This window comes from Ammodytes marinus (assembly GCF_949987685.1).
Source record: "Ammodytes marinus genome assembly, chromosome: 20".
Taxonomy (NCBI): domain Eukaryota; kingdom Metazoa; phylum Chordata; class Actinopteri; order Uranoscopiformes; family Ammodytidae; genus Ammodytes; species Ammodytes marinus.
The window spans coordinates 21,015,551-21,038,331 of NC_137224.1; the positions used below are offsets into that span (position 1 = coordinate 21,015,551).

General features: G+C 40.6%; 1 protein-coding gene across 1 annotated transcript in view; it reads right to left on the minus strand.

Moving 5' to 3' along the window:
- ca10a (carbonic anhydrase Xa) overlaps window positions 1-22,781 on the minus strand; it is a gene marked incomplete at its 3' end in the record, with an annotated part of 242,118 nt that overhangs the window by 206,717 nt on the left and 12,620 nt on the right. Inside the window, exon 2 of the mRNA XM_080049100.1 lies at window positions 8,059-8,133. Within this exon, the coding sequence (XP_079905226.1) occupies window positions 8,059-8,133 (75 nt within the window). The remainder of the gene's footprint in view (window positions 1-8,058; window positions 8,134-22,781) is intronic.

Here is a 22,781-nt window from a genome sequence, read left to right on the forward strand (position 1 = left end):
AGCCTCTGGTGTGTATATTGTCGGCTGTCGAAAGCCATTTCTCAGACACTGATCCCACCGATGGGAGACTCTTCCTCTTCGAACCTGCCCCCACACTATAGCAACTACTGCAAAATTCCAGCCTCTTATTTCCACCTCCAGTGCAAAGGGGTGGGGGGATGAGGGGGGGGGGGGGGGGTATTGGCTATAAGCTGGAAAAAAACAGCTTGCGACATGCTTATTGGAGATCCATTTTCCTTCCCCATAAAACCCGCTGGTGGCAAATCGTGCGTGGCTCTTTGCCACCTGTGTCTAATAATTGTTTTTTCTGATCGGGGGGGGGTCTTGTCACTTGAAGAGAGAGAACAAGCCACACCTGCCTAGACAGTTGACAAAAAGCACCTGCCAAATTAGCCTCCTCCATTGACTTAGTAGTATTCAGTAGAAGAAAAAAATAAGAAGAAAAATAACATTTAAGGGGGGCTATTTTTCACAACACTTGCTTTTTTTTCTGACAGCCCGAAATTCTATAATTGGTTGGTTTTGTGTCTCAGTGGGGCTACGGAAAAAAAAATAACTATGTTAACCAGATCGGAAAAACCTTGCTAGTCAATAGACTGCAGTCGCGTCTTGTTTGATCTCTGGAAACAAAAGTGTCTGTCAAAAAGGAGAGTGTTAGTAAGGGGGAAAAACACAGGATTAAATCATATTGTGGCGGTGAGAAGCTGTGACTAAATGCCTTTGACGGAGGGAGAGGGACTGAGGGGCTTTGAAAATTAGAGCATCTGATGTGAAGATACGATAAGGTCTGATGATTAGACCCTGGATGCTAGCAACACTCAAGAACAAGGGATGTCTCCCCGTGCTTTTTTAACCGCCTGAGAATTTCTTCACTACAACACTGCAGTGCATTTCTTTGTACCAACAGGTTTTATACAATGTATTTATCAGTGGAGTGGCTGATATGAAGGAGATCCACCATATTGTTTTTTATTAAAGGGTGCAGATGATCAAAAGTTAACCCCTCATTTTTATGACTTAACCTCTGGTACTAGAAGATAGTTGTGAAGGTACAGTGTGTAATATCAGAGTATTTATCAGCAACTATTGGTGAGATTCTAGATTGCAAAGCTCCCTTGTTAACTCCTCCTTTTAGGATAATTTACAGAAGCTACGGTGGCCTTCAAGGACAAGAAGCTAGTTACTTAAGATGGCATCGCCCACCACTGCCTCAAGTCTTTCCACAATATCAAGTGATGAGGTGAAGATGTATTTAGGTATTTATTCTATAGTGCTTATTCTTGGTCTTCCAACAGGTGCATTTCACCAGGACGCCCACTAATGTAGAAAAATGTGTAAGCCTGTTAAGTTTGTCTGTTCTGTGCTAGTGTAGAAACATGCAACATGGCAGCCTACACTTATTTAAAAAAGGCTCATTCTAAGGTTATAAAAGACACTTTTATATTGTCAAACTAATTCACCAATTAAAACCTATTTATGATGATTACACTGCACTGATAAATGCTTTGTACTCATTCGTCAATCAAGGCATTCTGGGCTATTATCGCTTGATAATGCCCTAGCTATACATTGAACTCTTACACCTTTTATTCCATGTCTACTAAAAAAAAGGGAAAATCAGCAAGTACCAATGTACAGCGGCTGCATCAGCATTTATGTTATGAACATGAAACAAAATATTTATGAAGAAATATTAATAAGCTGCCAACACAGTGACAGAAAAATAAAGAAGGAATGGTTCGACTTGATGTGAGGGGCCTGACTGCCTCTTGCCATATCAAAGCGTAGAATGACTTATGGTGGAGGCAGTCAAGGGGATGTGTCAGAATGGATGAATGGAAAATACATTCCATTATAGCTAACATTACACTGTAACCCAGGGGCAGCGGTTTAAAGAGTGAGATTTTTCACTCTTTCTCAACTAGAGAACTGAAGAGATGTCGTGCAAAAATCACACAAATAAGTCAATAAAAAACTAAATAGGGAGAGATTATACATTTTGATAATTGTATTATTCTCATTTTTGTTTATTTCAGTCACCTATTCCAACTTGAAATTCAGAACAAGTCTGTCGGTAAAGGATTTATTTTACAATACTTCCATTGCTGGAGGTGGAGGCGGATAGAATAAAATATAAAAAACCCCAATCAGTCTACTCAGGGTAGATGACAAAATCTGGTCTATTTGTCATTCGGGTGAAGCGTGTCATTAATTGAACAGCGCATTCGTAAATTATCATTGAAAAAGGTTACAATTTACTAATTATTTTGAATTATGTAAGAGCTGTAATTTCCCAGTAATTAGCCTATTTAATTGGATGTGTTACAATGACTAATGGAATTATAAGCAAATGCCTTTAATATGGATCCCTGGGAAGGATTTTAAATGGAGGGCTGTTGGCTATAAAGTGTGTATGTGTGTGTACTTGTGTTTGCATGTGTGTGTGTGTGTGTGTGTGTGTGTGTGTGTGTGTGTGTGTGTGTGTGTGTGTGTGTGTGTGTGTGTGTGTGTGTGTGTGTGTGTATGTGTGTGTGTGTGTGCGCGCGTGCATGTGTGTGTATGTGTGTGCAGGTGTGCATCTATTTGCGTGCTTGCGTTTGTTTGCACGTGTGTGTGCTCGCGCCCATGTTTGTGAGTGTGAGTGCGTGAGTGTCTGTGTGTATGAAAGCCAGAGCGATTTCACCATGACACCATTAGCTCCATAAAAGCATTCCTTGTCACCATCCCTGTCAGTCTCTCATCGCGCTGTGCCCTGCAGTTGCCCTTACTCTAGCTTTAATCTCTCTCTCTCTCCATCCATCCATCCAATCCATCCTCCCTCTCATGGTTCTTCACCGCTGCCTGCCTCTGTCATGAGCCCCCGGGCAGGGACCTATCATGGGGGGAAGCCCTCCTGCGCTGATGCCCCCATTACATCATCCCAAATGACGGCTGGACGATAGATGGAAAAAAAATGTCTTCTTGATCCATTCACCTTTTTATATTAGCATTTTTAAAGAAAAACAGATGGTGCAGCCCAACTGGATGGCTAGCAGCAGGATTACGACCTCAGAAAGGACCAACGCAGCCAAATTTCTGTTGGCACGCGACGTTAGCCAATCGGATGGCTCGTATCGGCAGATGGAGAAAGATCAGTGAAGATAGACTGTGTGGCTACATCACTGACAACAGCGGGTCAGAAGAAGTTCAAGGGTTAGTTAGACATATATCGGGAGGAACCATCGTAACTCCAGAGTCTACTTACTCATTCACTCAAGAGCTTCTGAATGTACCACACTGTATTTGAGAGGACATGGGGGGGTTGCTCTACAACTGAAAGCAATAGAGGATACCAAGAAAGGAGGGCTTGTTTTTTTTGTAGCTTTGGAAATATAAATGACATGTACAGCATGTGACAGAGTATACATACTGTACATTTTGATATGGACTCCATGAACTAACAGAGGTCTCTTAAATGATTTTGGAACGAAGAAGAAATTAGCCACATAACTTCTTAGTAATACAAAGCAGGAAGTAAAAAATCAAATTCACTTAATAGCTCGGTATTATAACAATATACTGTAGTTTAGCTTTAAGGATTGCCAATAACGTTTTGTAAAGTGTCCCACTATATCTTGCATAAAGAATGTACAGCAGTGTTTGTGTGCATTGATTGTGGGAGGGAGTTTTAATTGGCCTAATGTTGCAAATAGATGCAAAGTGACCAGCAATGGATCAGGCCTCATGGCTGGCAAATTCTGTAGATGTATCTTTAAAAGAAAGTTAGACACTGCATTTAATTTCAATATGAAAGAATAGTGCATTGATTGGTCCTTTTTTGTCTGTCTGTTCTATGGCCTGCTTATGTAACATGGCTCATCTCATTAAAATTATTCAATGTTACACACAATTAATGATGTCATTTCAACAAATGAACTACCATTATCTTAACAAATTCATTTAAAAAAAGAATACCTCTTATGTTTGGTTATATTTTGTCGCAGTGGCTGTACTTATTTTGCCATTATATTTTTGGATCCTTCGCCATTATAATTGGCTCAAATAAGACTTTTAAAAAAACAGTTTGTGTGTATTTGCACTGCAATCAAAATGAAGGGTGCAATTGAATCATCAAAATCATACACTAGACACAAACTAATGATCAATTATGCAAAGCACGTGTGTACTGTGTGTTTCCATTCATTACAGTAAAATGAACAAATCTAGACAGTAAGAAATTGTGGTTGAAAATGATGAAAGGCTGGAATAGCTTTTAAAACCCTGACTGCGAGAGTGGAGCAGAAATACATGGATGAGGAAGAGGCGGAGGATGTGAGATCAAAGGGGGGAACTGGTGCAGCACTTAAGAGTTGTATATTGACCTTTACCATTTCTTTTAAGCTAATTGAGAAAGTTCAGGAATAGAATGTGAGAACATTTGTTTTGCTAACCTTTGGGGGTGCAAATGTTCTAAGGTGCTGAGGGGCCAAAGTTGTAGACCTCTGCTGGGAAACGTTTCGGCTAATAGAGAAATGGGCCATTAACAGGTGAAGTAAGCGTATTATGTATGTTAATATAAGTGTAAAATTGCTCTTTATTCGTACAGTGATCACCTAAGTAGTGTATGTATTAAGTAAAGCTGATCTCACTACTGATAACCAATCAGAAGAGAGAACGCTACAAACCGGCACCCGTCTCACTGCCGGTGCACATGCAGAGCGACAGATGGGTGAATGTTTATGCGCCTACAATGGCGGAGCAGGTAAAAATCCTTCCCAATGTCTGTTTTGATGGTTTTTATCATGTTTTATCACACTTACGGATCTGGGGGCTGGTGTAACAGAGCCGAGGGGGAGTCTTACAGTGAGCAAAAAGTATAATTTCCATTTAATTTTCTCACCAATGTTATTTTGTCTGCCAATGAAATACGCAAGTCGCAGGTTCGGTTTCAGAACATCTTTGATCATCGGCTGATAAATTATGCAAAGACTAGAGCCGACCGCCGTGTCCTGAGTTGTTAAACTGATCATTTGTAATATGAAAATATAAGAAATGGCTTCATCTTAGATCAGGGAAAAAGCTATATAATAGAGGCTGTAATGGGGTAACTATTCTAAGGGAGCATATTAGTACTAACTTTTATTAAACAACGTGCATATCCCCATATGGCTCAAATTTTCAAAGACATATTTTGCACAGCTCACTATCCAAAGTAGCAGAACAAGAATATGTTCAATCAACGTTATGTCTTTTCAGCAGCATTAAAGTGAGCCTTCATTTGCAGTCAAAACCATTCCCTTTTTCTCTTTTATGTTCACAGGGCAACGAAATTCTGCCGTCTGCAAGGTACGAGGTATTAACCAGACGTTGGGAATTCTCCGCACGGACCGCAGGAGGATCATGAATAGTGTTTTAACTGCTCCAGCTGTTTGTACGAGTGGTTGGTATGAAGCAAGTGCACTGTGGAGAGTCCTGCTGCCAGAAGAGATAGCCCTGATACAAACGGAGGAGCGAACCGTCAAGTGGCCTGTGCCAGAGGGTGTAGGTCGGACAGAACAGGCACTTCTTTATGTTTGCCTGGACATGCTGTGGGGAAAAACCTCCTGTGTTTGCTTTTGGGAAACTAATGCCTGTTAACCGCAGTGCAGTGAACACACCAGAATACCACACTACTACTACTACTAACGTGTTACAGATTGCATCTATGCTTTTGTTACACAATGCCCTTTACCTGACCTTGAGGTTGTAAGGTAGGTATAACCATCTTAATTCACAAAGATGGGAGTTAACGCAGCGGAAAGCAGTGCTGAATATCCAAGCTATGTGGAAACGCCTTAAGACTGGCCGCCCCAACTTGCTCCACAAAGAATAGAACTGTATTGAAATGGAGGAATATTTCTTATAAGAAAACTTTCACAGTTAAATGTGTTCTTCTGATGTGTGTCGAATTGAATCGAGGATTTGAAGAACAGTGACGACGCTAATCTTTTTCTATAAACATGAACCACTTTGCCTACTTTTGGATGTTTTGTGATTTTCCGAGCCATTATTTGTGTGTTTTGGGCCTGATGGTTGTCCGGCAACCCTGTATGGTAGCTGCTGCCCTAAGTGTGTGTGTGCGTGCGTGTGTGCGTGTGTTTACTGGTGAATAAGAGTCAGAAAATTGCTAAGCGCTTTGAGTCTGAGGGCATTGTTGAAAAGTGTTGTATAAATGATGTCCATTCTTCATGATCTATGGCCATAACAGAAGCGAACATCCTGTCCTACTGACCCAGGAGCAGCACATTCATCAAAAGCCAAAAGCAAAGTCACAACACACAGTCTGACCTCAACAGACCTGGAATCCTTTCATGACCTAGCCATCTTTGGACACAACCCTGTCTCCTGATGAGAATGCTACTATTGGACAAAACCACACATTTAGCAAAACCACACATTATGAGCAATGACAGTCCTTAAATTAAGCGTAATTATTTAATGACAAATCTGGTGTGGAATAGCCAGCTAATACAAATGCTTAGTCAGGCAAAGACCATTGTTACAGCCAATAAAAAGTCAAGCAAGTAATTGTAAGGCTGTTAAAGCACTTAAACATACTACAACATACATGCCAGTGTAGCATCCCAACCTGCACACCTTTACTTTCTACATCACTTTCTAAACTTCACCCTGTGTCCTGCATTAGCATTGAACTTTTCCATTGTATGTAAAAGAGGTGTATAGTTGTTCATTACGGAGGTTATTCCTAAGGATGCAGGCCTGCTAGTAAGTCAATGTCTGTACCGCCTGAGTATTTTTTGGTTTACGCATAAATTAATCTGTACGGAAATTAGGGAACAACTGAAAATATCCCAAAATGATTTGTTTATTAGTCCGGGCTGGAAGAGTTAGTGTAATGATAAAGTCAAAACCGCAACAAAGTGCAATACAACAAGACATAACAAAGTCACAATCGTCGTTTATGTGCTCCAATGAGCAGACACAAAAACAAACATTACATCATCATATTTCCATTATATTTTCTACATTGCGTGAGGTTATCACAATAAACCGACTCCTCATATATGCACACCACAAACATTCTTCGTATTTACGTAAGCAGATTGGATGGAATTTGGGTGTACATTTCAGCTACATTTGAATGCAAACCTAGCTGCTTATGTAAATGGTATGTGGACATATATAATTGCATAATTTAATTTAATAATTTAATTCACACTAGAATTGTATGTTGTCGGCTGAAAAAATTGGATCCAAGTGTTTTTAGTACCCTGCAAAATCAGCGATGCACGATTTAACTCTCTGCTGTGTGGCTTAATAGGCACTGCAGCTTTTAAACATGGCACAAAATCAGTGTAGTGTGCCACTTTGATTCACGCAACACTAACCTTTACTGTACCTCTCATTACCGCTCCAGTCCTATTCTCGAGAAACTCCACTCCTTAACTTCAACCTTACAATTAAGTCAACCTTGATGCTATCGGAGGTGAATACCAGCAAAATGTCCACCGTTTGAATGCTTCCTAATTGCTATCCGAACACAGAAAAATGTGGTCCTCACAAGCATATAGGCAATAGCTCACCTAGATACACTCATAGCCGCCTGCAGGCTTTTGTCAAACACTTTCAGATCAGCAGAAGAAAAAGAACACAATCTCTGTAAAAAAATTATAATTGGCCTGACACGCAGATACAAGATGGAAAACAGTTACCTGCCGTCAATCAATGGAGTGAAAAAAAGCTCCATATGTGAGGGGAAGGGCCAACGAGGTCTTGTCAGAATGAGAACAAAATGAATCCATCGCCAATGGCAAGGTTAGTACGATGTCAACGTAAATATGTAAAAATAAACCCCCACAGTTCAGGATCAAACACACAGTTTGGTGAAAGTGTATGCATTGAAAATCAGTGTATACCATGTTGCGTTGCATGCAGACTAGTATTAACTTGTTCAGTGCCCTTGACATGTTTCGACTGTCAGTCCATATATACAAGAACATTTAAGTTAATTTATCGCGTTAAGACTAAATAAACCTTTTTGGATTATTACGTGTTGCATACTGTTTTTGAGGGGCTTACCTGGAACGAAGCTCCCTTGCACCACTTCCTTGTACGCCCACCATCCTTCGTGAATCTTGGGTTGACTCGGCTGAGCTGTGAGGGTGAGAAAAGTAAAAAAAAAAAAAAAAAAGGGAATGGGGGACATCAATCACTTGGTTTTTAAATTCACACAAGAAAGCGGAAAAAAGCAGAATTCCATGTTTGGACCATCTCCCATAGAAACGCTGCATTTTTTTATATACAGTATATATATTTTTTTATTGCTCTCATCATTTCCAGAAGGGGAATGGGAAAGAACAGGCCTCCAATTCAACCTCTTGTCTCAGTCCAATAGCGCGCGTTCGCACACACACACACACACACACACACACACACACACACACATTTGAACAGCTAATACTTGTGCGGACACTCATTGACATAATTAATTCCCAAGCCACTTACTCTAATACTAACCACCCAAACTACAGGTAGATGCCTAACCCCAACCCTTACACTAACTCTAACTTAAGCCTTATTCATACCTGAACCTTTAACCCTCAGACAGGCCTTTGAAGAAATGAGGACTAGGCAAAATGTCCTCACTTCAACGGTTAACATTTTTAAATTGGTCCTACGAAAGATGCCTGTACAACTACACACACACACACATACAAACAAACTGCCCTGTGATGCTGCGCAGCCTCCCTTGGTGTTAGTATGGAAATGCATTCTGTCATGTTGTGTGAGTTAGCTGTGGAAGAAAGCCCCCCAGATTAAAGCAGGGGTGATACAGTATAATTGAGGTGACTACATAAAGGTCCTTGCTACAAAGGAAAGAGTTGTGACCGAGAATTGCCCACCGAGCCGTCAGGATATTGCTTTTTTTTCCAACAACTTTTTTCGTCTTTTTCCTGTTCTATTCACTGAATTGAGCATAGCAGGGCTTAATTGAGGGTCCAAAGGTCGTCTCGCTTGCTTGTCTTAAATGAAAGTTGAGGGGGGGGGGGGGGGCTTTGACCAGTTGTGTGTGTGTGTGTGTGTGTGTGTGTGTGTGTGTGTGTCTGTGGTTTATTTATTTTTTATATCTGCTATCTACAGCAAACACAGCCTCTCTACGGTAACACTGTAGAGCAAGTTCAATTTCAAAAGTGTTTGACCGACCGGACATGGTCTAGAGAAAAGGCTATTTTCTCTCAGGGCAATCTCCGTTGCCTGTATCTGAGAAGTAGGGGGGGGGGGGGGCACGAGAAAGAGAGGGTGATCCTATTTGTCGACCTATTTCTAAAAAAAAAAAAAGGTGTACCTCCCTTTGCGATAATAAATGAACTTGGAGTGAACAACACCTATGATTGGACGGTGCCCAAATCAGTCCATTGTTCATCCAAGCATTAGGAGTGAGACAGAGTTTAGGAACCATCAATGAAGCTGGCCCCCTGCCCAGTCCATCACTGCTGGACCCTGTCACACACATATTTGGTCAATATTTGATATGGTCGGTTTTAAAGTGGAAGACTGAGAAGCTCAATCATAATCAATCTCTGTCCTTTCTTATGTCGCTTTCCCACTAATGTGTCTGTGTTCAGAGAGTTGCTGCTAGACTCTCTGAAGGCTAGGGATGCCACATTTTGAAAGAATTGTACAAAAACCGGAGAGATAACACGCTCAAACACTGTGACCGCAACAGTAGCTTGGCTGTTTGTTGTGCAGGATAGGGTGCCGCCCACTGGAGACACTCTGAGTAGAGTAGAGTAGAGTAGAGTAGGAGTAGAGTAGAGTAGAGTAGAGTAGAGTAGAGTAGAGTAGAGTAGAGTAGAGTAGAGTAGGGTAGGGTAGGGTAGGGTAGGGTAGGGTAGGGTAGGGTAGGGTAGGGTAGGGTAGGGTAGAGTAGGGTAGGGTAGGGTAGAGTAGAGTAGAGTAGGGTAGAGTAGGGTAGGGTAGGGTAGGGTAGAGTAGAGTAGGGTAGAGTAGGGTAGGGTAGGGTAGGGTAGAGTAAAAGCACCACAACACATGCACCCCTTTTTACCAGTTGAAAGAGCAAAATATGATTGATTTCATGTTAGAATTACACTTTAGACACCATTGCATGGTTTAATCCATTGTGATGCTTCAGTGTAGTTATCATTGAAGAAGCCTTTGTCTGAGATGAGTTGATTTGTGTCTTACATAGAAACATTTCCTCGCATAACAGTTTAGTGCACCCAGTTATATATAGCTAACCTCGCAGAGGAATAGAACATATACTGTAATGATGGTGCATCACTTTGACAACCAGTGATAAGACAAGTATGAGAAGTGTGTGGTTGAGAACAAACAAATGTGTGTGTGTATGTGTGTGTGTGTGTGTGTGTGTGTGTGTGTGTGTGTGTGTGTGTGTGTGTGTGTGTGTGTGTGTGTGTGTGTGTAAAAGAGAGCCCTTGGGATTCCAGCTCATGTAGGTATAATAATATAAAGGAGATTTGGAGGCCTGTGGACATGATCCTCTTACAAGCTACTGAAAACAATACAGATACAGTTATCGCTCTCTCTCTCTCTCTCTGTTTCTCTCTCTCTTTCCTACTTACACGCATTGCACATGTGAACTGTAATGTACTGGGGTCTACTATAAAAGCACAGCTGCTGTTCCACTCTGAAAAAAAAGATGAAAAAAGGATAAACTGTCCTTTTTGGATTGCCCTGCCCAATCTCTGTTACTTCAGTCTAATTTCAGTGAATATAACAATTGTATCACCACCAGTTTTAGCCAATTTAAAGCTGCAAAATTACAAGTAATAAATTATGTGAAGTAAATTGAACCTTTGGTGATCCCCAAGGTGAAACGGAGCATAAAAGCAGCAATACTTACAACTAAATATAGTAGTGAAGGAATATGAAATTAAAAAATATAGAATTTTAGGCAATATAAAAGTAATGCAATATACAATATAATCAATGGGACCTTGGCCAAAGACTTGACTTTATGAATGCATCCTATACGGGCATATTCAATTACTCAATTCATATGTATATATTTGTATATAGTCAATTCATTATCAATTTAATAGAAACATATTTTAAAAAGTCTGTTAGTTTCATGGCCAACTCCAGACTCCATCAAATCATGGAAGCTTGTGTTGGACAGGAAATGGTGGTCAGACTTAAAAATTCCCCAGATGCAGGGCCATTCAATAGGCGGCCCGCGGGCCGGGTTTACTGGCCCCCGCCTTGACTACCGACCGAAAAATTGTTTTTTTTTTGTGGTGCACAATTAATGTACTAGCACGTGCGATGTGTGCTTTTGCATGGTCATAACTGCGCGAAAAAGAATCTGCAGTAAAGAAATGTGCACATGTGTCTCCAAGCGTTTCTCTATCAGCTGCTCTGTGTATGCAGCTTTGCGGGCGCGATTGTACCGCAGTGTAAGTGTATGGTCCATTATTTGTATTTAGTGTGTCTGCATAATATTGCACTAGTAGAACTTTGCATGTTTGCACAAAATTTGTACCTTCACATAGCAAACAAAATTGCACAACTGTAAAGTCAGTGTCTGTAGTTTTTTTGTATTCAAATAAGCAGTTGTTTATTTCTGTACTGTGCATTGGCATCTTTGAGCAAAATCCAGCCAAAATTTTCACCGCGCCGCGCCTCCCATGACCCTGGACAGTGACCCCTTCACAAACATATTTTGGGGGGGAAACACTGTAAGGTGTTGCACTTAGAGTAGCCTACATTTATTTCTATGTTTTTTGATAAGCTGTTGCACTCTTAGTAAACCTAGGCCTACCTGTATTTTGATAAGCTGTTGCACTTAGACTACATTTATTTCTATGTATTTTGATAAACTGTTGCACTTAGAGTACATTTATTTCTATGTATTTTGATAAGCTGTTGAAGAGTTAACCTATTGTGTTTTCCTGAACTGATAAGATTGTTAAACACTTAAACAACAGGCAGTCTATGTTAATCAAATAGGGATTTTTTTTGATAAGCTGGTGAACTCTATTGGATAAAATAAAGACAATATATGCACTCCTATGTCGTTGTAGTGTTTTACAGTATATGTAGCTATTGATGTGATGCTCATCAATTTTAGGCATTTTTTTCTGGCCCCTCATTTTGGATAATTTCCACCAACCGGCCCCCATTCAAAACTAATTGAATAGCCCTGCCCCACTGCATCCGGCTGAGATTTTTTTGTGTTGAATTCAGCGTGCTGTTTGAGTAGATTTTGACCCACAATCCAGTGCGCACCAGATGTGACGTCACATCGACGGAGCCTCTGTATGAAAACAACCAGGGATGAGATATAAAAACAAGAGGCAAGCTTAAAGGCCTACTTCACCGGTTGGAATATGAAGGTGTATTGAACTCGGAGATCCTATTTAGTATAAATGTGCAAAAAAATTATTAAATCGGATCATCTTAGCCTGAGAAAAGGCAGAAAGAGTGTTTTATGGTCTCACTGTCTAACCCTACAGTTTCCTTCTTGTGACATCACAGTAAGGGTAAGGATTAACAGGAAAGCTGGGCCAAGGGAAGACTGAGGGAAGAAAAACCTCATTCATTATATTCTAATAGTTATTTATCGGTGAAGTATTCCTTTAAGGTGCAATGTTATGATGAAATAAACAAATAAAAGTATGTCCCAATTGTGTGCCTACCGCATGCTAACTAGATAATTTTTATGATCAGCTGTAGTATATAGAATAGAAGAAAAAAAAACTTTCTCGATTTGGAATGCAGCCCAAGTTTATCCCATTTCTCACATCGTCTGGTCCGTGGCCCCAAAACACACTTCCTCCTGACATCAGCACAAAGGAAATGCCTCAAGTCTATACAGGGAAATGCAGACGAGACACTGCACCACAGTGGGAGGAGGGTGTTGATGGATCGTCATTTTCTATTTTATTGGGTCCCATAGCTGTTAAGTTAGAAAGTGTATAAGCACAGCCCAATAAAAGGAGTCATGTTTAAAAGGTGGGGACAGTGATTTTGGAGATTTTAAAGCACCATCAGCACAGCAGACTGGTCCCCTCAGCACCGGTTAGCACCAGCACCAGCACATCCCTAGAGTAGAGAAGGCTACTCTGGTAGGGCGGCGGGCGGCGGACACAATATGACCCATGACTGTGGCTCAGTTGGTAGAGCGGGTCGGCTGATGATCAAAGGGTTGGAGGTTCCATCCCCGCCCTGTCTCCTGTGTCATGGTTGTTGTGTCCTTGGGCAAGACACTTCACCCACCTTGCCTCGTGTGAATGTCGATAGTTAGCCTGCTATCGGTGTATGAATGTGTGTGAATGGTAACGTGGGAAAGGAAAACAGGTCTCCCTTGTAAAAGAGTCTTCGGTCTCAATGGGATATACCTGTATAAATAAAGGTTAAAAAAAATAAAAATATATGATCACGCGGCGCGGAGTGCAGTGTGTTCGCACCTTTAAACTATCGATTAAGTAGTGTGTGTATGTGTGTGTGTGTGTGTGAGGCAGAAGACGAGTGGATGCGGCATGCTGATAAGTGACTGCAAGTATAAATTCAATTCTATTGTTTGTTAATATGACCTTTCCACTGCAAATGGAAAACAATTATGAACCGACTTATGAAATATGTGATGTCAAGAAAACAAAAACAAAAAAATATTAAAGGGCCCCTAAGGACGAGTTCCATAAATAGTTCAGGCCAAGGCTCAAGGCTGAGGCCAGTAAATTTAAAAGAGCATTAAAAAATCTTTTGGCTGACTCTCTTGCCTCCTTATGCAGAAAGAAACACTTCTCAAATTTAAAAACAGTCGAAGAGAATACGGCTACATTTTGAAATGAACTGTGTGCATGAAGTTGCATCCAGCCAGTAAACAAAGTTTAAAAAGTTTCAACTCAAGGGATTGTTTGAGGGTTGTAATGTTACTTTCACAAAAAATGATGTCATCGTTCCGGTCCAACTATGTGATCATCTGTTCAACAGACCAAAATCTATCTTTCCATTAGTTTGGAATTCATTCGTAGCATTTCAATTTTGTGTGTCAGCTTAAAAGACACAAGAGAGCGGTTAAAAGAAAGCTGCAAATCTTCACTGGCATCCACCAGTGGGCTGTGACTGACAGCAACCATAATGCAACTTTCTCTAAGGAAAAACAAGTTAACACCATGCCTATTGTATAATGATGACACTTTGGCTCTGTTCCAAAATGCACATTCTAATCCACACACACTAACCAACATTTACACAACAACAACAACAACAATACAAATAAAGCAACCCAATGAATATAAATGTCATTAAAATATGCGCTGAAAAGCCAGATGTCTGATTTTCCCACAAGCACTTAAACACATCATGCATTTAGCGGATCAGAGGCAAAAAAGTTGTCAAAAGCAGCACATTTTTTAAAAACAGCCTGAGTGTAAAGTGTCTCCAGCGCATATCTAAGCTCACTTGCCTGCAATGATAGCTCTGGTACCAGGTCATTATGAGCAGTTCACCACAGGTTTCTAAGTCTAATAATGCCATGAAAACATTTTGTATGAGCTCGTCCCGGCAGACAAAATCAATCGCTTACTCAAAAAGGCTATTGAATTGCCCACGAAACATTGAGAAGAAGAAAGGGGTCTCTTTTTTAATGTCAACCTTGAAGCAGACATGTAAGCACGGCATGGCATTGGTTATGGGTCACAATGATGGGCTATTTAGAAAGGCCCATATTGTTGCATGTAAATAGTGTTGCGTTTTGAGGAAAAAAAGATAAATAGATCAAACAAATAGAAATCCATTCAAACTCCTCCCCCCCCCCCCCCTTGCCTGCTGTCCAAAGGTTTCAGTTAATGGATGGAATGGAAGGTCCATCTGAATACAATAATCATGTTTACCTGCCTTATGGGTTATTATGTTTAAAAAGAAAGAAATATATGGCCAAATGGAACAAGTTTCACCTTTGATAATGCAGTTCATTTCAAAAACAGAAAGTTTTACTTTGCCATAACCTCAGGAAACCCAGCTGTTGGCTACACTTAGAGCTATAGTGCATAACTTCTGTCAAAAGTAATCCTGGGTAATTACAACAACACTGTTGGCACATCTACATGAGGTAAGCCTTCGGTGATCACGCATGGATTTTATAATGTTTCTTCTAGGGATTTTTCTTGAGCTCCTGTGCCAGTGTTTGGGGGGTGGGGAGCGATACCAGTTTGTAAACGCTGCCATACTTAGAAATACAAAGAGAGTTTTATGGAGCTGATAGGCTTAATCAACGTTGTTTCAATGGCTACAATGTAACGGACATTCTTTTTTTTTTTTACATTTTTGAATCAACTAATTGTTGTCTTCCCCTGACTTCCAATGTGTTTCCTCCTGTCTTTTTTTCTTCCACAAATCTTAACTCTCCTTTCCTTTGTTTGCAGACAATCAATAATCAAGTCTAGAAGTATGGAGTGTCTCTCTTGACTTAATAGATCTACACACAAATGAACAGAAACCAAACAATACGATGCTTTTGCTGCAGATTTGTTTTGAAATGAGACGGCTTCTCTAAAGCCTCTATGACTGATCTGGTTGGCCACATCCTCTTATACTGACCCCAATCCTATTTAGCACAGACAGCACCAAGCCTATTTCATCATCTTACCCATAGTCTGGCACCAACCCCCCAAAAAAAGAGAGAGACTATGTAAATAAACAGTCCATTTTCATATACAATATCCAAAAGTCTTTAGTATTCATTGAAGGGCACAAGCAATCCTGAGGCCCAACCATGCAGACAGACTGAGAGAGAGAGAGAGAGAGAGAGAGAGAGAGAGAGAGAGAGAGAGAGAGAGAGAGAGAGAGAGAGAGAGAGAGAGAGAGTGAGGTATAGGGGAGTGACAGGGGACAGGACAGGTACAGGACAGGCTCAGATAGAGAGAAAAAACAAGAGGGAAAAAGGCTAAATGGAGAAAGACAAGAAGTGAGAGTGCTGACGTGCGTCCATAAATGGCGCTTGACCTTGCCAACAGCTGTGCTTACTGACTTATGAGACAATTATCTCTCATACCAAGCTCCGATTGGTGCCTGTCTTTAATAGCCCCAGACTCGCTGTGTGTGTGTGTGTGTGTGTGTGTGTGTGTGTGTGTGTGTGTGTGTGTATGAGTATCTTAGCCTCTTCTGTGTCACAAAGTGAACGATTTTGGCCCAGGTAGACCGAATCAAACCAAAAACCAATTGGTTTCCCATCTGAAAAGCAGTGGGCAATATGCTGTCGCAGTGCTACTCCGTATTCATGTGCATGCTCATTCAGGCCATACATAATACCCTAAAATGGAAAAAATACTGCAATCTGATAATGATCACAGAGAAAAGATAAAAAATTATATAAAACAAAATGTTCACTTGTTCAGCTGTCATTTTCATGTTTGCCATTTGAACTAGGTTGTTGTAATGCTTCTCCCGTTAAAAACATCCACCAACAATGAAAAAACGTTGTGTGGTACTCCCGATATATCACATGTCACAAAGCATTAACAAACATAATGGTCACCAGTATACAAACCAACCTTTTTTTTAGCATTAAAAATATACTGTGGCAAAAAGGCAATGCATCAGTTCTAGGAATGCTTATGTTGTTTAATCTATCCAAAGGTGTTTTATGTGCTGCAGACTTTGGGGCAACAGGAAGACGTCAGCACTTTCTTCTAAAGCGGTGTTTGCTGTGAGCTGCTAATTTCACTTCTACTGATGTGCAATTTCGAGACAGTTTCATAACTTATATTGCAGATAAGAGGGCTCAAAGAGAGTGGTGTGTTTGTGGCTGTGCTTGCTTTGACTGACAGCGCTCTCCAATTTTAGTACTAAGGAAGGGCTCCTGTCTCATGTCACCTGTCAAGATGGCAGCAGCAGGCAAACCCTAAAGCAGGCATTTTACCTTTGGTCTGGCCTGAGTGATGATCCAGACACTATAGCCTTGTCTAGCTACACATTCTCAAACCTAACTGGAAAACAATATTGTAAGGCAAACTGAGGGCTACCGGCATGAAGACTCATAATTATTATTGAAATGTTAGGGTGAGACAGTGCAGGTGCATTTTGTTTTTAAAGAACACAAAGGGCAACATTCACTTACAATGGATTGCACGGTGCCAAGACGATCGGCTAGGATTTGACACAGGTCGGCTGTTACACACAGATCACACGTTTACGGTGACATTGTTTTTAATAAAGCAGTCCACATTGAATAAACCTGAGCTCCATGATAACTGCTATGCCTATATAAGTACACAACCCACTTCCTGTAGATTTCCCCCATAATATGACTCAATATCAATTCAATATAATTTAATGCTCACAAGTGTTGAAGAGAGAGAGGGAGACAGAGAGAAGGGGAGTATAGAAAGTTTGGGCCGCTTTTCTACACACTTTTCATACGTGGTATTTGCAACACTGAAATGGCCTGTTGCAATTAGCGCTGGCCTTTGAGGATAAGGTGCTATTTGCAACGAGGCTTATTTGCATAGGGATGGAGCAGTTTTGCACTGGATTTTGAATATTCCCTAATTTGAATACATTAAAATGAAATGGGCCTGGCGCACCATCGGCACTGTCTGCTCCACAGGGCAGTTTCAGTGCGATCTGCGCGCATTTCCGCCTTCGCGTGTCCTCTGTGGATAGGGTGCTATTATTTTCTGTCATTTGCACCGGTTTAGCTCCCGCAAAAGCGCTGCAATACTTTAGTGGATGTGGCCTAAAGTATAATAAATCAGACAATGAACGTCATAAGAAGAAATCCTTCTGTAATAAGCTTCAAAATTGTTGTTCAGTTCTAAGATTTTAATTGAAATATGTGGAATGTCGCAAAATGCGTCATATCGCAATGTATCTTGATATACAGTGTCATATTTTGACACATGTATTGTGGTGCTTTAAATTACGCAAACAAACAAGGTTCAGTCAAATAAGTTACATTTACATTTTACATATATATTATAAGAAAGATGACGTGTATTGGAATCAAAATAACCACAAGTCTATACGTTGATCGGTGCTTTGATAGAACAATGTTTTTGCCTGCCGTGTCTCGCCTTTAAAGTTGGGTCAACAGTATTGTGTTCTTTGGCACAGTGAATCAAGATGGTGTCAGAGGTGTATTCAGCAGAGTCAGAGAGAAGCGTCTGAGTGTTCATGGATCGCTGAACACACTCAACCTGCTTCTGTGTCTGAAATGAACACACTCTCTCTCTCTCTGTTTGCACACATCCTCACTCCCTGCCAACACTTTCCCATCTCTTAGGCCTCGTTTCCACTGAGCAGCACAGTTCGGTTTGGCACGGCACAGTTAACCCTACTAGATCTGACATTGTGTATCCACTGGCGAAAGCACCCTTACTTGGCAGGCGGGGTTTATGCCGTATGGCGATAGCTGCTTTCATATACAGGCTAACTTTATACAGTCTAAGGGTAAGAGCCATTGAAGTGCGCTAGCCATTGCAGTTACTTAACTATGGTGGGGGGGGGGGCACAGTATAGCCCACTGATTAACTAAATGAAGAGAAAAAAAACACACAATAAACAAAGAGCTGCGCGCCGTCATTTTTCTCTACACAGTGGTTTATCTCTCGCACGGATATGATTCTGTCGACCAATCAACCGACTGTCATATTTAGCTCCACCCTTTTGAGACCGCATTGTACCCTAAATAAATGTTGAAAAAGATAGGTACGGCACGGTGCGCTTGTTTCGGTACACTTTCGAACTTTTGAAAGTGGAAACACAAATCAATGTGTGATCCATGCCATACTGAACCAAGCTGCACCGCACAGTGGAAACCATTCTTAAAGCCTTGCTGGAAAAAAAAGGAGAAGTGTGTTCTTTCTGTTTGTTGTCAAGCTAGGGAAAGGTCGGATGAAGCAGAAAATGGGAAGCACTTATCCATCAACACGGGGGGTGTTAAGACCCTATGCTGAGATCCTTAGGCTTCTGAACCCAGTGAGCTGAATGCCATGAAACCCTTGGTGTAGCTGGGCCAGTGACTCCACACTATACTAAGCACAGTGTGGAACAACTCTACAGTCTGCTCTTTCTCAGCACGCATACAGAGATGGAAGAGAATAGCTCACTGTGAATAAAGTCTACTGCAGTGCACACAGTTACAATACTTATGTCATTCAAGCATTTCTTAACACAGACCCGTTGACACAATGCAACTTAAAACACACCTAAGCTCACAAAAAAAGAGTCGAGCTAGCTTTGAAGCCGGCATGACATGTCCATTTATATGATGTTGTATAGAATTGAAAGATAATTACAGTAAATAGGTTCCATGGGAATCACAAATTGCGATATTGCTTTATAGGTTGAAAATCCATAGAGTGAAATAGCTGAATATAGAACTCAGTGAGAGCCATCATCACATAGACAACTCTTATGTAACAGAGCTGAAGAGCACCACATCCATTTTCAGTAATTGCCTTTTAAAAGGCCAATGCACAAATTGTGTTGACTGCGGTGAAAAGGCCTCTTAACCCTGGCTCTGTTTTTATTTACTACCTTCAAGCTCCCAACATGTTAGCTGGGCATGTCATAGGTTATGTTCAGAATAATGGGCTATTCAGATAGGCCATGGTATAATGTGTTGCGTGTGAATACTATTGTGTTCGAGTACATCTCTTCTAAAAAACATTCAAATTTGTTTTGTTTTCTTTCTTGCCTGGCTGTCCAAAGGTTTCAGTTAATGGATGGAATGGAGAGTCCATGTGGATAAAAAGGACCATGTTTACCTGGAGTATGGGTTAGTACATTTAAAAGAAATACAGATATGGCTAAATGGAGGACATTTCAGCGTTGGTCATTTAATTCATTCTTTAGTTTAGAGTGTTACCAAGCCACGGACTCAGGAAGCTAGCTGGTGGCTACACTTAATACCAAATGAATTACATCATTCAGTGCATGATTATGAACGGTTCATGTTCGTCCTCCTAGTCATTATGAGTTAGAGAAATGCAGGAACCTCTGACGGCTATCATATCTTGCACTTCGCGTCAAAATGAATTACAATAATGTTGACAAAAGGGAGATCAAAATGGCCACAAAACCACATTGAAATCAATCACTGCAGAATAAGAAGCCACGCATGAACTGGTTTCACTCGGTAATGTAAAAGTCTGGTGTTATTTAACCTGGGTCTTATCTTTATAATGACATCCACTCCTACTATGGGTCATGCAAACTTTGCACTGATTGCTACCCTCCGGGAACCATTTGTTCTGGCTAGGAACTGGGTCAAAACAGTGTAAGCCTCTCCAAGTATTCCATATTCACTTTGTTTTATTTAAACATACTGTAAAGCGTTTCAAATTCATTTTAAATTTGTCTCACAACAACAGTTACCCCCCTGGATTGGTGATTGTAGTTAACTACAAGAAGATCTGCCTCTGTGGCAAGCGTCCAGCTAGACTGAAACTGCCTATACATCAGCAGAAATAACTGCTACAGATATATAACACTATAATGGTTGGTAATTAAGGCTATGTATTTGGTGTCGATACATGGCTAGCATGGGGTCACCACTACGTGAATGCAGGATGATACTTGTTTATCTTAATTTTCTTTTCATCAAATGTAGAGTCTACATTTCTTCATTACAGATTTTGGATACAGATAATGGATACAAAATTATTAAATGTGTACAGGTCTTAGAAATAGACTTTCGGCATGTTTTTTAGAAAAACACGATAAAACAGACAAGATGTGAAAAAATCCTTCTGTACTAACCTCCAGTATAGTGCTAAGAATGATTATGGAAAGTTCAGTTGATGTACAGGTAGGTGTTGGGATTTTTGGTTGGTTCACAGTATTGAAAAAAAGTGAATGTTGAGATAATAGTCATTAAAGATGGTTGTATGGAAGAATTATACAGACACAAAAAGACTAGGTTTAGTCAAAATAAACACCTGAATGAATATTGTAGAACTTCAATTATTACTGGTATGAAAGGAGACATGTTATGGAAGCAGAAAAGCCCAAAACTAGTGTGCTTAAAAATGTTTTTCCCTGCCGTGTGTGGCTACAACGACTATAAATACAGTTTATAGGCTACCATCTCTTTTACTCAGGACTGCATATACTAGAAATGTAATATCAGCTTTTTCACTTTGAAGAATCGGCCAAACAGTAATTCTCTCTACAAAATGTGAACACTGATGTAGAGTCTTCCCCAGGCAAAACAAAATAAAGTGGTGACATGGCAAAACAAACAGCTACCGTCACAGAGAGAAAATGAAGCCTGGATAAAACCGTATCATTCTGCATATCTGTATCACCCACCCACTTACTGTAGAACACACACTCGCTTATTCTCCATTTCCCCTCACACACACACACACACACACACACACACTAGTCCTATGCCTGCTGCAGGATACACACACACATCTGCACAGGATTATCAGATTAGCAGCTGGAGATTTGGCTTCCCTGTCTGCGGCCTGTGTGTGTGTGTGTGTGTGTGTGGTGGAGAGTGAATTGGAACATTTGAACGGGCTTTTGCGATTGGTGCTTGTGGAAATCCACCGTATCTGTGCCTTCATATCAGCACTGCTGATCTTTGTACGGACACTTATTGACATAATGACCCTTAACCATCATAACTGAATGCCTAACCCAAACTGGCACACTAACCCTCATCTAAACCTAATTCTAACATGAACCTTAAGACCAAGTCTTGACCCTCAAACAGCCCTTTGAAGAAGTGAGGACCAGGCAAAGTGTCCTCACTTTCCAAAACCGTCCTCACTACGATGCTTGAAAACTAAAACTGGTTCTCTAAAAGATTCCTGTACAAGTGTGCACACACACACACACACACACACACACACACACGCACACACACACACACACACACACACACACACACCTCCCCTTGGTAAATTACGGCCAGCGTGGAGGTCGTTTCACTCCAGCTGGCTGACTGACTTCAAAATCCTGAGAAGCACATGTGATGAACTATATGGCTGCTTGGGGACAGGCAAGGTGGTCACACACACACACACACACACACACACACACACACACACACACACACACACACACACACACACACACACACACACGGGTAAGGCCAAGGTCTTCAAGATACATTACATGGGTGCGTATGCATAAGGCCGTATTAATTAAAATGTTAACAGAGCTGAATAACTTTTGTACGGTATGAGAAGTCTTAATACAATACATCACATTATATTGATAATTCAATGGACAAATTGATTCAAAACAATGTAATTCAAAACTTGAATTCCTAATGACACCATTGAATCTTGAATCGTAAAATTGCAAAATTAACCTTTAAGTCTTATCTCAAACCAACCTATGGTGGGTTGCGTATCTCCATCAGGGCCTTACACAATTCTAAATGCATTAATATGTTCTGATCTGCCACCTCTATGTTTAAGCTTGGGTAAACACATAAATATAAGTTAAATGTTTGGGGACAGAGGAATGTGACCTATTATCTGCCTATACAGTTGCTATATTTAATGTATTAGCAAACGATTGCTCCATTATGTCCTCCAGTTAGTTTCTAACTTTGCTAAAAGCTGTTTGATGCTATAGTAGGTAAAGTTCAGTGGGGATTTTAGAGATAATTTGCTGAAAATTGCTTCATGCTGCAAAATAATGACCTAAAACCTACATATTTTGAATATAATTAGACTTACATTCCAAATTTAGTGTCAAGACAGGCTAATTGCAGATCTAAAATGGATGTTTCATGTTTCAAGTTATATATATCTTCTGCTACCTACAAATGTTGAAGGCAAAACCCAGGTGGG